Source organism: Rhinatrema bivittatum, chromosome 4 (genome assembly GCF_901001135.1).
Source record: "Rhinatrema bivittatum chromosome 4, aRhiBiv1.1, whole genome shotgun sequence".
In the NCBI taxonomy this organism is placed as follows: Eukaryota; Metazoa; Chordata; class Amphibia; order Gymnophiona; family Rhinatrematidae; genus Rhinatrema; species Rhinatrema bivittatum.
In genome coordinates, this window is record NC_042618.1 from 198,722,795 (window position 1) to 198,738,012 (window position 15,218).

The window sequence follows — 15,218 nt, forward strand, 5'->3', positions numbered from 1 at the left end:
ATAGGAACATACCCACAGTACTTAAAGGTAATCAGCTTTGAAGTGTCACAAAAGGTGTAATATTAAAACAAAATATCAACCAAGTTGCTGCAAGCTTTCTATGACTCCAAGGATTAGCTGTGGACATCCTTGGGTATTAGACTGGTATTAAAATAAGGCATAAAGATACAAATGGGCATCTATTACCTAAACAGGTGCACAGTGCTATTATATTATTGCTAATTTCTGTGGATATCATACCAGTGTTTCCCGTACAAGCATTACAGTATAGGTGATGACATTACAAAAACAGCCAGAAGAACTGTACAGACTGCAAACTGGGAGCACGTGTGCTCAAAATTATACCATAATATGTTCATTATATCTCGGTATTGCTGTCACAGATGTACACAGCTGTAGGCACACACATAAATAAACCCACATATGTAATAATGTAGACAGGGTATCACATGGCCTGGCTGAAGGTACAGCATGTGACAGGCCACTATGCAACAGCATTGGGTCACATTACTCCAGCCAGAATATGTGATATTACCTCTATGCAACAGTGGGGCTATTTTTGTACAGATATTTACCTACTGTTCAATGCTTGTTCCAGGATACTTCTTTTTCTTGCTTTAATACCTGCCTGTATTCATAGTACTTACGTGACCATGTATCGAACCTCCACATACTGCAAAAACACAAGTTGCTCAGTTGGCTAGGCTGATTTGGGCTTTTTTGGGGTGTGTAAAGCTTTTGCACATTCCAAGATACTGCCCATGTGAAGAGCCTGAATGAGGATCTTCACTGATTGTTCATAGGAAAGATTTATTCCAGGATTCATCTGCACCCACTGTTGCACACAAGTATATATACAAAATATATTTATATATACACATTTACATATATACAGTGTGTATATGTATATATATATATGTAATATCTATATTTATATTGTATATATATAAATAACATATGTTGTGTATATACACATAGTACATATATAATTTATTTATACAAAATTTCTGTATAAGTATTGCAAATATATATATACACATACATACACACATATATATAAACATATTTCTACACACAGTCCGTGCAGTATATATACTATATGCAGATGTATGTGAAACTATATATAGATACTGTGTGTGAGAATAAGAGGCATGCAGCGCCTGCTATACTTGTGTCTAGAGAGGATGCAGGTGGCTGCAAGTGGAGTCACAAATGAGCACACGACACAGACAGAAGTAGAAAACCAAAACAAAACACATAGAATAAGACCTGAGCAGAGTTACCAGCTGGCTCCAAGTCCAAAGCACAGGGGAGTCAAGTGTGTTCCCCTCCCTGCTCCCACCACTGCTTCAGTCTCAATGTATTCAGGTTTCTGGAAGTCCAAAGGAGTCATCACAGACAGCTGAGCTTCTTTCTGTTTCTTGGAGCTTGTGCAGTGCCCTCTGGCATCTGTAACTCCTTGTGCTACTAATGCAGAGCACAAGGATCCCTTTCAAAATGCAGAGCTGGCTTTCCTGCCCATGTAACTTCAAGCCAGTTGGTAACCATAGAGGGGGAAACATTTTAGAAAGGGGTGGTGAATTTGGAATGGTTTGGAAGATGGCAACAGGGCAGAGAAATGTAAAGATCATCTGCAGAAGTTCAGGAAATGTCTTCTTTCAATTATATATTTAATTTGTTGATAAATTGCTATCAACTTCACAAAATTCTACTTTCTTAACTCTGCTGTGCCATAAGATACCTCCCCCCCACCAAAAAAAAAAAATATATATTAAAAAAATCAGAAATCAGTTTTTACAATAATCAAGATCATTGACATCACCTTGCAGCAAAGTAATTCAGGCTACAGAACAGTGGTGGGTAAGCCACTGTAGGATGATGAGCAAAAGAAAGCATTAAGGGACAATTTTAAGACTGGCCTCATGAGTGCAAAGTCTGTGGGTCTGTAGACTTGTACTAGTTTTCAAAGAGAAAGTACTTTCGCTTCGAAAATTATTCCAGGAAAACTTATCCGCACACATGTGCACCTGCCGATTTGTGCAGGTAAGTCCTTTCCCTCCCCCCCGAGAAAAACTATCCTGCCTACTTTTGTAAATTCAAAAGTATTCGTGTGTAGGCTTAAACCCTTCTCCGACCGATGGAAGAGGAATGGGCCCCTCTGGCGAGGGTAAAGGCACACAGGGTGGGGAACTTTCAGAAAGCCTGTCTCTGCGGGGAAAGCACGGCTCTTCCTGGGGAAATGGCTTCTAAGCGGCCTTCTGAAGGCACCAGACGCGTAGAGCAATTTAGTTCTTTGGCTGTTTTGCTATGCGCATGTCTCTTGTCTTGGGTAAAGCTTGTTATTGTTATGCTTTACTGTGCATGTTGACTGTAATCCACAGATTGGTGGATCGGTAGAATAGAAACTGTCTACACGAATAAATGCATTTCCAAAGTGCACGCATTGAGGCAATGTCCGTGGAGAGCTTCCACTCACAAGTTTTGCATCAGTTCTCAAAAGGAAAGTCCGTGCGGGGGGGGGGGGGGGGGGAAACAAGTTTTACACCTGCTTAGTGACGTGCGGAGAATGGAAAACGCAATCTGGCTGAGTTCATTCTCTCCCCCCCCTGACCTAACATGCCCTCGGTAACAAAACCTCTCTTTGCGGGTAAAAATGCGAGTGCTGCGTGGCGATGCACGCACTTTTAGCCATGCAAAGGGAGGGCAATGTTCAGGCAGCTGATTTACTCGGGTAAATGACTGATGGCAATTGTCCTCTAAACGGGTGTTTCTTGAATTAGGGAAATGCAGATACGACACCGGTAGCAAGAGTTAAGAAGAAAGCAATATTTTGCAGGTGATCTTTAATGATTCCCAGGATGAGACAGTACATAAGTAGGTAGGTATATGGATAAGAGGTAGAGCTGGCTCTCTGGTGAGTGTTTAGATAGGTAGCTTTGAAGAGGGTGGAGGGGGGGTGGTGGTGGTGGTGGTGGGTACTGGCATGGACAGAGGGATGTTTAGTGGATGGAGAAGCAGAAGGAAATACAACTGTTGATGGTGGAGTGGATAGGAAGGGAGAATCCATGGTACGAGCAGTGGATGGGAGGATGGTTGTGTGGCTGGATCAGGCTTGGGATCTGTGAGTGGATGAGGAAAGGAGGATTAGTATGCAGGTAGGTGGGAAGATGGCAAGGGTGTTGGTTGGTGAATGAGTGGATGGGAAGGTGGCTGCTGGGTGAGGGAACAAATGGAATCAACTGGTGAATAGGTGAATAATAAAGAGGGGATGAAAGGTTCCTCTCTCGACTGAGATTATAAATCATGCCTTTAATCTGGAGGCTTTTCATAGGGACAGGAAGCACTGCCATATTTTCACGATTCCCAGGAATATTATTATTGTGAACTGTGACTGTAAACTATCAAGCCCGAGCAGCAGGCTGAGAACCAGCAAAATGAGGATTCAAACCCCACTTCTATCACTAATGTTTCTTGTGACTTTAGCCAAATAACTTTGCCTTTCATTGCCTCAGATGCCAATTTAGGAGCTCATTCACTAAGCTGCGGTATTTGAAAAATGGCCGCCTGTCATGTGATAGGGGCAAAGGACCAGCCAGTGCCATTTTGAAAAATGGCGGCTACCGGGCTTGGAACCTTCACTAGACCACCAGAAATGAATTTGTGAGTAAGAAGGGGGTACAGAGAGTGAGGGTCCCAGCCTCTGGGGGCTTGATTTTTTGATTGAAGGGAAGGGGTTGGGGCCTGGTGCTGACTTAAACCTTTTTTAAATATATTTTCGAACAGCAGTCACCTCCAGGGGCAGCTGGAACTGGAGGTCTGTGCAGACCCCTGGGGTTTTTGGCTACTTTTGGGGTGGAAAGGGCGTACTTGGGACCATCAGCCCCTTTAAGACAGGACGTTAACATCCCAATGCTCTCAGGGGAAGTTTGTTATAATTCTTGTGATGTAGCTATCTTCAAATCAAATAACGCAGCTTGCAATTTTTTTCAGCAAGCCGCGTTATTTGATTTGCATTGTTTAGGGTATTTATAAACTGATTAGCTTGAATTTGCATGCTAATCAACTCATTTAAATATGCAGGGTGCCAGGGCAGATTAACACGAGGTATTTCAAATACCTTGTGCTATCTCTGTTTTAGGCCATTTAATTTGTGATAAACAGTGTTTATTGTGCAGCAAATGGCCTAATGTGGATTTGTTAAATAATACTTAGAGTGCAAGCTCTTTCTGATACAGGGACCTAACTAGACCTGACTTGGAACTTGTCTTGTGCTTGGGTTTGGAAAGGCAAATAATTAAATCTAAAATCCAAATCCAAATCCATTGGAAAAGCCCTTGAATATAGCCAGTTAGTTTTTTTTTCAGCCATTTTCTACTAAATATATAGCAGGATGGTTGATGAGTGGATGGAATAGGGAGATGGATAGTGAAATAAATAGAAAGAAAAGAAAGTGTATGTGGACAGGATATGAGAGTGTAAGCAAATGTGTGGTTTATAATGACATAGGTTAAGTAGGTAGGGTAGAAGATTAATAGGTTGGAACGAGTAAATGGGTTAAATTGATGATGAGAAATGAACAGAATGGCATATGAGTGAAAGAGAAAGTCATGGCAGGTTTAGTAAAATAAAAAGGAATGGATGGAAAAGTCAATCAATTATGGGTAGAACAGCAAGATAGTAAATGGCTGGGTGAATAATTTTGTAGGGTAGAAGGTGACTAGTGCATGAGTGAGGGGAGCAGGTGAGCAGACTGAGTTGGTTGGTAGACATGAAGGTGAGCAAATAGTGTTGGCAGTGTGAAAGTGAACAAGAGGTGTGAGAGGGTAGAAAATTTATAGTTGGTGGGAAGGCTATTAACAAACACCTCAGCAAGCTCACACGCAAAGCTACCTGGGAGCTATGAACACATGTCCCTCGGACTCAAAGTTGTTGGACAACAGGGATTCAAAATCTGCAACAGAAAGGTATGGTTATATGGCAGGGTATCAACATGGAGTAGGCTTACTGGAAAGGAAGCCTCAGTGACTGAGAGAGAGAACCAACCAAAAAAAGTCCAATTAATTGATTTAGTTTAACAAGAGAGAAAAGAATGATTTTCTGTTTGTGACTAGTACCTCTAGAGAGGGATCACTGTCACCCAAAAGTTGTCAACATTATTAATTTTTTCATTTTTTCATGTTCTGAAATGAAATATGTTTGATCTATTGTATATGTATTAATATAGATAGTATATCAACATATACACACACACAAACACATATATATATGTATATATATGCATAGAGTTTTTATATATATATATACGCATGTAGATTATACAGGAATCTCTCTCTTATTACATTAAAGAAAGAAAACAAAAGAAAAACACATGCTATGCTCTTATGCAAATAGATTTTACCAAAACAATTTTTGGTTGATAAAAATTATTTTTCAGGCATCAACATGGCCAAACTGGGGTCCTTGATGAATACAGTCCAACCAAAGGCTAACCCAGGAATAAAGTAAAGCACAATGCATTATGAGGTGTTGTTGCCCTTGAGTTGTAAAACTCATTGACAATCTGCCACATTTGAGAACAGAGTTGTATGATCTAGGTGAAATAAGTTGGTCACCTCAGTCCAGTTCCCACTAGAAGTGCACAAAACTATAAATCAGGTAATTGGCACTCTACGTGGTGATCACAGTACTAGGGTTGCCAAAATGCTCCATGCCATAAGGGACAGGCTGAACCACTTCTGATTTTTGCTTCACTGCCTTGATGGATTTAGAACAGTGATAACTCCTGTGCTCGGTGGCTGCAAGCCATTCTAGTTTTCAGGCTGTCCCTGATGAATATGCATAAGATATGTTTGCTTAGATTGCATGCAAAATGTATCTCAGACATGTTCATTGTGAATATCCCGAAACACTAGACTGACTGGCAGCCCTGGACCACCAAAATTGTCCACCACTGGCTTACAGGAATTTGAATAAAGTAGTTTGGCTGTCGTGTTAGTCTACTTGAAGGCACAGGAAAAAAGGTTAGCAAATAAAAAATACAAAACAAAAAATAAATAGATATAAGGTGATAGCTTTTTATTGGACTAACAATACATTTCTTGACTAACTTTCAAGAGCTAATATAGTCCTGAAAAATAGAGTATTAGCTCTATTAGCTAGAAAGAAATACATAAAGTTACTGCAATAAAAAGGTACCACCTTATATATATTTTTACTCTGATTTTTTTTTATTTGTTAACCTTTTATTTCTGTGCATTAAAGGAATTTGGAATCACAAGGACAACATATGCAATGGGGTAATAACAAGGACAGGATCAGTCAGTCCCTTATGATACATCCATAAACTGTAGAGTGACCAAAAGACTGAACCCCACTTCTGGACTTAGATGGGATTCCTGATAAGTTGTGTATGAGACGTCCCAGTAGATACTGCCTATGCTGTTCTGTGAATACACACAAAACAAATTCACTTTTCAGTGGTTTACACTTGGCATCTTTCATGTTTTCTTAAAAAAAAAGAAAAAAACCCCAAATATAAAATGGACTGGGGTTCCTTCAATATAGCTTTGGATTATTCTATGGCTTTTTAACCACCATCCAAGTGCATTTGGGTATAAGGAGTCCTGCTTCTCAAATTTCATAATAAGCAGTAACATATAAAGGACTTTAAGTAAATTTATTACCATTATCTTTAAGTCATTGGAACAAGGCTGTTAACCAAATTACCTTATATAGAACAAAAGAATGGCTTGATACAAAACTGCTAAGAAATGGACGACAAAACGGGTGCACAGCAGATAGTGGCTGGCAACACAGTTAGATGAAAAGGAGGAGGCCTGGGAGAAACTAGGCAGAGACGGAGGCAACAGGCTGTTTCTTTATGCAGGAATTGGTTCTTGAACAGACATGAAATGGCAGTTGACTACAGCACCAATTCAGATTCAAGAAATGTTATGGGCCTCACAGTTTGCATAAGCGTTGCCAAAGTAATATACTGAAATACTAGAGAAGAGGAATACCCGAGTCCGGTAATAGGCACAAGGAGGCGGTATGTAGACACTGAAAAGCTGCGCTGTTCATGCCAAGAGGAAGGGATTACAGCATCCCTAAAATGACTCTGGAAATATGATGTTGGGAAGAGCAAGCTCTGTACTCTCTCCGCCGTTAATACATGTCCCATGCAAATGGTTCTCAGTTCTAGTCTTTGAAGGTCTGGTTTTCAGGATGTTAGAAATGAATATTCATCAGATATCCTTCCATTCACTTGGACAAAGAGCCAGATTAATTTGCATATTTTGATACTCTGAAAACCAGACTTATGTGTGGCCTTAAAGGACCAGAGTTGAGACCCTCTGCTCTTGGTCTTCCTTTTAAGAAGACATTCATCAAGGTGTTGTCAATATCTTTTAGCCTTAGAACAGTCAGTTTTTCAATGGACCTGCCCATACTGTTAAAAAGAATTAAAGCAGAATAATTATTTCAGATTAAAAATTATAGCTGACCCACCTCCCCCCCACTAATCATCCCACAATGCACTGCAAGACACACGTGCAGCCCCCTGATGGGGCAAATACAGCCATTGGTTGGACTGTTGCTATCCGACAGGACTGTTAGGTGGGAAGGGATTGGAGACAAGCCAATGAAAGGAAAGGAGGAAAAGGAATACAAAACACTACTGAATTTTCCATTAGCATTGCCATCACAGGGTCATTTGGGATGGACAACTCAAACTGAAGAGAGCAAGGCTGCAATGCAGGAGAGAGTACTCCTATTCCACACTTTGTCTCAGTCTGCATGTGCTTCACTTTTGTTAATCACTGCACTGCCCTGTCTAGCCTAAATCTTTCTATTTGTCTTAATGCGTGATAATTGCAGCTCTTGTTTAAGATCTCTCTCTCTATATATATACATTGACAACTGAAATGCTACCAGGCAATTTCAGGGTAAAGGTCCTCTCCCTTTTGATATTGCACCCTATAGGTTTAAGACGGGTACTGTTAAGTGCTGGAATAATTGCCCCACACTGCACTGGGGCAGTACTTGCTCAATGCCTCATCCTGACAGCTTCAGCCTATAGACTAGTCATGCCCAACTAAAGAAGCAGGTCTTGACTTCCCCTTATGACTGACTCAGCCTGCTCCTTATGACCTGGGCAACTGGTTGTTGAATTCAGGTCACACTTGGGCTGGTTGCGGTGTTGGATTCTTTATGTAAGGTCCCAAGCACAAAGCATGCATTACTTGCCAGCTGTCTCCAGAACCTTGTCTCTGGTTGTGACCCATGAGCTGTTTGTTCCTCACTACCTGACCAGCATTCCTCTCAATACATCCCCCCCCACCGACACTGCCACATATTAACGTTCCCTTGATACAATTTACGTAGTTTCGTTCCGTTTCTAACATTATTTTGCATTCATTTTATTGCTCTGCCCTTTCTTTCTGCTTTAACATGCGTCCTACTGTTGCAATCTGAAATTTTGCGAGAGCCTTCTGGGAAAGGTGCATTAAGCCTGGATCTTCTATAAGCAGCACTCATTTCAATCCATTCAGAGATTATATGGGTAAAACAGAATTATAACCTCCAAAATGCTTTCAAAGGAGAACGGAAGTAACCAGGCTTCACGGCAACTGCCATAAGGGCTTCACTTCTCACTGGTTCCCTTCGTGAGCATTGAGACAGCTAATCACTATACAGCCTGGCTCATTGCAGGTTGAGTTGTTTCAAAGTAGAGAGGCAGGGGTGGGTGAAGGAAAAAAAGGAAATGGTGAGGGAGATTTGTGGGAAAGGACAGTGAGTACAAGAATAAGGAGAAGATCAGGGTGGGGAGAGGAGTGTAGGGAAGACAGGGGGATTTGAAACCAGCTACAAAACCTTATTCAATAACAACCATGACAGCTTGATGTTATCAATTTATTCCAAAGATGCTTCACGAAGAATCTCTGAGCAAAGCCCACATAGTGGGGTGAGAAGAAAACAGCAAAATAGTGACGCAGCTACCATGAAAAGAACAAGGTGTTGCTTCCAAAAGATAGGGAGTGGCTGGGTTGAAGGAACTAGGGGTAGGACAGAAGGAGGGGAGGTAGAAGGAGCTTGGTTGGGGGGGGGGGGGGGGTTTGTGCTGGTGCTTGGCAGGGAAGGCTTGGCAAACGGGCAAGAAGATGGGCAAGCAGGCTTGGTGACTGGGTGATGGGTGAAGGCTGGGAGTGAGGAGATCGGGAGGGTGTATCGGACAGGGGTGGGATTACGTGAAGGCTTAGTGGTCTAATACTGATCATACTTGCCCTTTATTTTCTTGTTTGGCACTGTGTGAATCCACCATAGAGAGAAAGCAAGAAAAAAAAAAAAAACGAATAGAAAACAAAAAAAAAAAATACAAAAAAAAAGAAAAAAGGGGAGGTTGGGTGGAAAGGAGGGGGGAGGGTTACAAACAATATTTTATTCAATTACTGTTTGAATAAAAATATTGTGTTTCATAATCATACTGAAAGAAAACCTTTAGCAAAAACTGACATCAAAGAAAAGGAAGCAAACAAACAGAGGAACCGTGCATGCCACAACCAACTGGTAGTACCAATAGAAAACAGAAATGAAAGACAGAAATTAACTGAGAAATAACTTTTCTATTTCTAATGGAACAGAAATAAAACAAAACCCATAAAAGAAAATCAATACCAAACAGCCACAGCACTCTGGAGACAGAAGTACATCCCTGAGTTAGCAGAAGACATGCAGAAATCAATGACGAGAGAGCAGCAGGAAGGCAGTAAGCAGGAAAGAGGAGAGAAATAGTGGGGAGGAAGGGGAGCAGAGAGAAAAGGAGGGGGTGTGGGCAGAGGAGAAAATGATTGGGGAGGGACAGGCGAGAAAGAGAGGGCAAAACAGGGAAGAGAGGGAGAAGGAGAGATATAGGAGAGAAGGGAGAGGAGAGAGAAGGAAGATGAGCGAGAGGGATGGAGGGGGAGGGGAAGGAGCGAAAGAGAAGGAGAGGGAAGAACAGGAAGAAAGGGGAAAAAGAGGTGAGAGAACGGGAGAGGAGAGAGAAAAAGAAGTGAAGGAAAAAGAGAGAAAGAGAAAGTGGAAGGGGTGAGAAAGAGAGGGACATAATGGGGCAGAGTCCTGGCCTGTGCCCTCTCAGCTCAGGCTCCCAGCCCTAGCAGCAGGTCTCATATTCCAGCTGAGTCAGCCCCTTAAAGGAGAAGGAGTTAAGAGGGCCAGAAGGCATTGGAATCACAGCCAATACAGGATCCCCTGCGCCTTTAAGGAGGCTAACCAATGGGAAACATCACTGCTGTCCTTGTAAAAGTTTGTGGCCAGCAAAATCTATGCTTACTTCTGGCAGGTAATTATTTATCCCTCTTCTCTCTGCCCTTTCAAAGTTCGGGAATGCCTGCTGGGCTAGGTTACATGCCTGCTCTGCAGCAGTTTGAAGCAGTTGCCTTAACCACAGAGGGGCGGATTCTGAAAGGTGTGCTCAGTAGAAAGCACCACTTACTTCCCATGCAGGAAGGAGTTTTGCGTGCAGAAAATGTGCATACCTGAAGGAGAGTAATACTTAGTGCCCTCACCTTGAAATTCCATGCAAATGAGGGCATTAAGTATTACTTCCCGATGCAGAGACAACTGCATCGGGCCAGCGCACCCTTTTTAACGATGGAAACTTAACGCCTGGGTCATATCTGGAGTTAAGTTTCCAGTGCTATAGACAAAATAATAAAAAAAAGAGGGAAAAAAATGCCGGAGGAGGGGTAAGTGGCGGCAGCTGCTGCCACCTAGCCGGATAAGTACCGACTTATCCTTCTATCTGACAGCGGGAAGCAGCTGCCAGATAGCTGTATATGTAGTTATTTATCCAGCTATCCGGCACGGTCACTGCTACATAGCCGAATAAGTACTTTATCCGGCTATATAGCGGTGACCCGTGCCACATACACGGATAACTGTCACATTTTTAACTCCTGATGTGTTAGAATATCATTAGCTTATTGCATTGGGAGTTAAAAAAAATTATCCTGAGTGTTAAAAATGTGTGCTGGAAACCAGCACATACAGGCCGATTCAGGAAAGTCCGCGGGAGAGCGGGCAAATGCCCGCTCTCCCGGCGCACGCACAGGCCACTCACCTGTGCGCGCGATACAATATTTAAATGAGGCCCAGCAGTAGAAACGGGAAAAAGGAGCGGCGGCTGTCAGCGGGTTTGACAGCCGATGCTCAATTTGCTGTCAGTTCTCGAGCCCGCTGACAGCCATGGGCTCGGAAACCGGACGCCGGCAAAATTGAGCGTCCGGTTTTCGACCCGACAGCCGCTGGCCTACTTCCGATTTTTTTTTTTTAACTTTTTTTTACTCTTCGGGACCTCTGACTTAATATCGCCATGATATTAAGTCGGAGGGTGCACAGAAAAGCAGTTTTTACTGCTTTTCTGTGCACTTTCCAGGTGCCGGAAGAAATTAGCGCCCACCTTTGGGTAGGCGCTAATTTCTGAAAGTAAAATGTGTGGCTTGGCTGCACATTTTACTTTCTGAATTGCGCGGGAATACCTAATAGGGCCATCATCATGCATTTGCATGTTGAGGGCGCTATTAGGTTCGGCGGGTTGGACGCACGTTTTCTGCCCCTTACTGAATAAGGGGTTAGGGAAAACGCGCGTCCAATGGCGGGTTAACAGTGCGCTCCATTGGAAATAGTGAAGAGACAAGAGATCAGAGTGCTGATGGAAGTTAAAAGTGTTTTGTAGCCACTGCCAGGAAGACTCACATAGGATGGGGGCAGGGGATTGGCCATTGTGCACCCATGCTAACCTTGAGCTGCCCCCCCCCCCCAAAAAAAAAATCAGTTCTGGCTATGCCCCTGTAAGGAGGGAAAGAAAGAATCAGAAAGAAAGAAAGAGAGAGAGAGAGAGAAGGGAAAGGAAGAGAGAGAGAGAAAATGGAGGGGTGAGGAAAAATATGAGAGAGAATGAAAGATAAAAAGTGAGGGGCAGACGGAAGAGAAAGCAATGAGACTGCAGAAAGAGGAAAGGAAATGAGGAATGGAAGAATAAAAGATGACAGAGAAAAAGAAAAGCAGAAAGAGGACAAAGATGGTAAACTAGATTATGCTGGGAAGAGTAAGTAAGAAACAAGAGACAAAGAGAGAGAGAGAGACCCAGACTAACATGCAAACTAGAGCATCAGTTAAAAGAAATGAAAATAATGGTTTAAAAGAAACGAAAATCTAACAGAAAAGAAGTAACATGCAAACTTTCACAGGCTTTTGAAAGAATTTTGCTGCTGTAGCATCACTGCCTCTGAGCGAGCACGCAGCAGCAGCACGCATTGCAAGCAGTGAATCAGCCCCACCCCCGCTCCCTGCTCTGTGCACTGCTTACAGCAACTGCTGGCAGCAAAGCAGAAACCAGAAAACCCAGCCCCGGGACACAGCAATGCAATTTCCTATTGTACCACTTGCATTCCAGTGACTATTATCTCACTTTGGAGTTTAAGGTAACAAATGAGATAACGTTATTTTGCCCATTCACGCTACCAGCTGGTGGGTTCAGGTCAAATGATGTGTGAAAAATCACAGAAAGTGGACAGTGGTTACTTACACTGCACCTGCAGGATCTGGTCACTCAGGTTGGCTTGGATATAATAGGAGCTGTAGGGTGGCAAAACCAGGCCCAGGCTAGACAGAGAAAGAGAGAACACAACAGTCACAAAAAAACAGACCCAGGCTACGAGGAGTCACCTAAGACAGGTCCAAGTTATAGAGTATCGGCTGTGCAAAGGCTTTACATATCTAGGCAGCAGAGGATTTTACTAAATATCTCTTTTGTAGCAAATGCCCTCTCAAAATGCAACCGAGTCTCATGATGTGCTTGAGTTATCACAGGACCTTCTGTTTCCGCACAACATCGTGGTGTTTGTTTACCTGTAATTGGTGCTTTTAATGGGGGCCCAAGTGTAGTTCCTGACTGCTGTGTCAATGTATCTCTGGAAATGCAAGTGGGATAAACCATGAATTTAGAAAGGAGGGCGAGATACAATAAAAAAATAGTTTTCAGCACAATGAGATTGCAAACAAAAGCACTGGTGCCAGGATGTACAGGTTTCAGCCTCTGGAGAAAACGGGATGCATGCTGCAGGGCACTAATGCCAGAAGACACATTAGAGCTGCCAATCCTCAAGGACGGTCCTAAAGTTTCCTGGAATTAAAGGTCAACTTCCAGGGCAGTGCTGTGAGCAATCCTGGAGAAAAAGCATAGGGAATTCTAAAAAAACAAATGAAGGAAAATCCCAACTAGTGATATTTATTAATTAATTAATTTATTTATTTAACATTTTTATATACCGGCATTCGTTAATCAAGCAATCAATAAAATAATTATCTATTTCTTTTGTTTGATTCCAATACACACCCTTCCCATGCGGCCCAGAACAGTCAGCATCTCAGTAAATTCCTAGACTCAATCCTGGAGCCTATACATTTTTCAGTGCTAGTGTCTGGAGTGTGAAGCTTTGAGGAAGGAGACAACATGGGGAGACCCAGTTTTTGTAAAGTAAATACAATGATCATTTTTCAGTCTATTGAATGCATTTTGGAATAGTGATACTATTTTTTTTTTTGAAGAGCTAAATGGAAATATCAAACACATGCCATTTAAACATGCATTAAAACAAAGTACATCATTGCCATTTTCAAAATAAGATTCACAGCATCACCATTGATTTCTCAATCTGATTTTGGGTACATGACACCTTGGAAGTTTGCATGCACAGGCATACGATGACACACACACAGATATAGTTCTACTGGCGGAAACTGCTTTCACCATAACAGTAAGCCCAATCCGTAATGTTATAAATTGATGTGTTGAAACCTGTTGGAACAGGGCCAGTTACAGCTGGCAACCCCAATGTAGCCATCAGTGCACTAGTGCCAGAATTCACACTCTTGGCCTTTGAGAACAGTGGGAGCCATACGATTCTTGAATTACTCTCCCGTTTACCATATCCACACATTGTGAAATATAGTGATTGCCTCCTTCTACTTCTCTCTCCCATAACAGCGATTTCAGCAAATGTGTTCATTTGCTTTACCTCATCCAAAGATTTGACCTGAGTTTTGATACATCTTTGTCCCTCGAGTCCATCAATCATACTTCTCCGGATCTAGGAAGGAAAGTGTAGGAAGTTGAGCACTGGATAAAAATTGAATGCTCAGCCAGATATCTTATCAAATAATCTGTCACCCCAGAGGTTTGATGTGCAGACAACATATATCACATTCTTATGGTGGGCTACAAGGGATGAGAGTTTCCACTGGTACATACTTCCAGCCTCTGCTGATACCTTGAGTCACTACCCCAGTAGTGAGAGCTCTAGTAATGTGCTCCCCTTCAGGTTGCACTTATACCCTTAATCACAGGATACAAAGGTAAGCACAGGATACAAAGGAAAAGGCAACCAAAATGATAAAGGGGATGGAACAGCTCCCCTATGAGGAAAGGCTGAAGAGGTTAGGGCTGTTCAGCTTGGAGAAGAGATGGCTGAGGGGGGATATGATAGAGGTCTTTAAGATCATGAGAGGTCTTGAATGAGTAGATGTGAATCGGTTATTTACACTTTCGGATAATAGAAGGACTAGGGGGCATTCCATGAAGTTATCAAGTAGCACATTTAAGACTAATCGGAGAAAATTCTTTTTCACTCAACGCACAATTAAACTCTGGAATTTGTTGCCAGAGGATGTGGTTAGTGCAGTTAGTGTAGTTGGGTTCAAAAAAGGTTTGGATAAGTTCTTGGAGGAGAAGTCCATTAACTGATATTAATCAAGTTTACTTAGGTAATAGCCACTGCTATTAATTGCATCAGTAACATGGGATCTTCTTGGTGTTTGGGTAATTGCCAGGTTCTTGGCCTGGTTTGGCCACTGTTGGAAACAGGATGCTGGGCTTCATGGACCCTTGGTCTGACCCAGTATGGCACATTCTTATGTTCTTATGTTCTCCCATTGGAGAGGCAGGCTATCTGCACATATGAAGGCTGGCAGAGAATGTGTTCTTTTGAGTGGGGAAAATAAAGAAAGCAGTTATTTGTGGGGCGACAGATAAAAGTCTTCCTCATGGGAAAGACAGATAAAGGAAGAGACAGATAACCTGAGCAAGGGGAAGGTAGAGGGAATGAAAGACATCCTTGCAGGGTGACAAGAGTTGTCGTGCAAGGCTGTATCTGTGAAAA

The 15,218-nt window shown here is 42.3% G+C and overlaps 1 protein-coding gene across 1 annotated transcript in view; it reads right to left on the reverse strand.

Moving 5' to 3' along the window:
- CACNA2D2 (calcium voltage-gated channel auxiliary subunit alpha2delta 2) overlaps positions 1-15,218 on the reverse strand; it is a 1,734,543-nt gene that overhangs the window by 110,990 nt on the left and 1,608,335 nt on the right. The window contains exons 20-23 of the mRNA XM_029599532.1: positions 14,079-14,150; positions 12,910-12,971; positions 12,587-12,663; positions 4,891-4,951 (exon numbers count right to left, since the gene is read on the reverse strand). Coding sequence (XP_029455392.1) covers positions 4,891-4,951; positions 12,587-12,663; positions 12,910-12,971; positions 14,079-14,150 — 272 coding nt within the window. The remainder of the gene's footprint in view (positions 1-4,890; positions 4,952-12,586; positions 12,664-12,909; positions 12,972-14,078; positions 14,151-15,218) is intronic.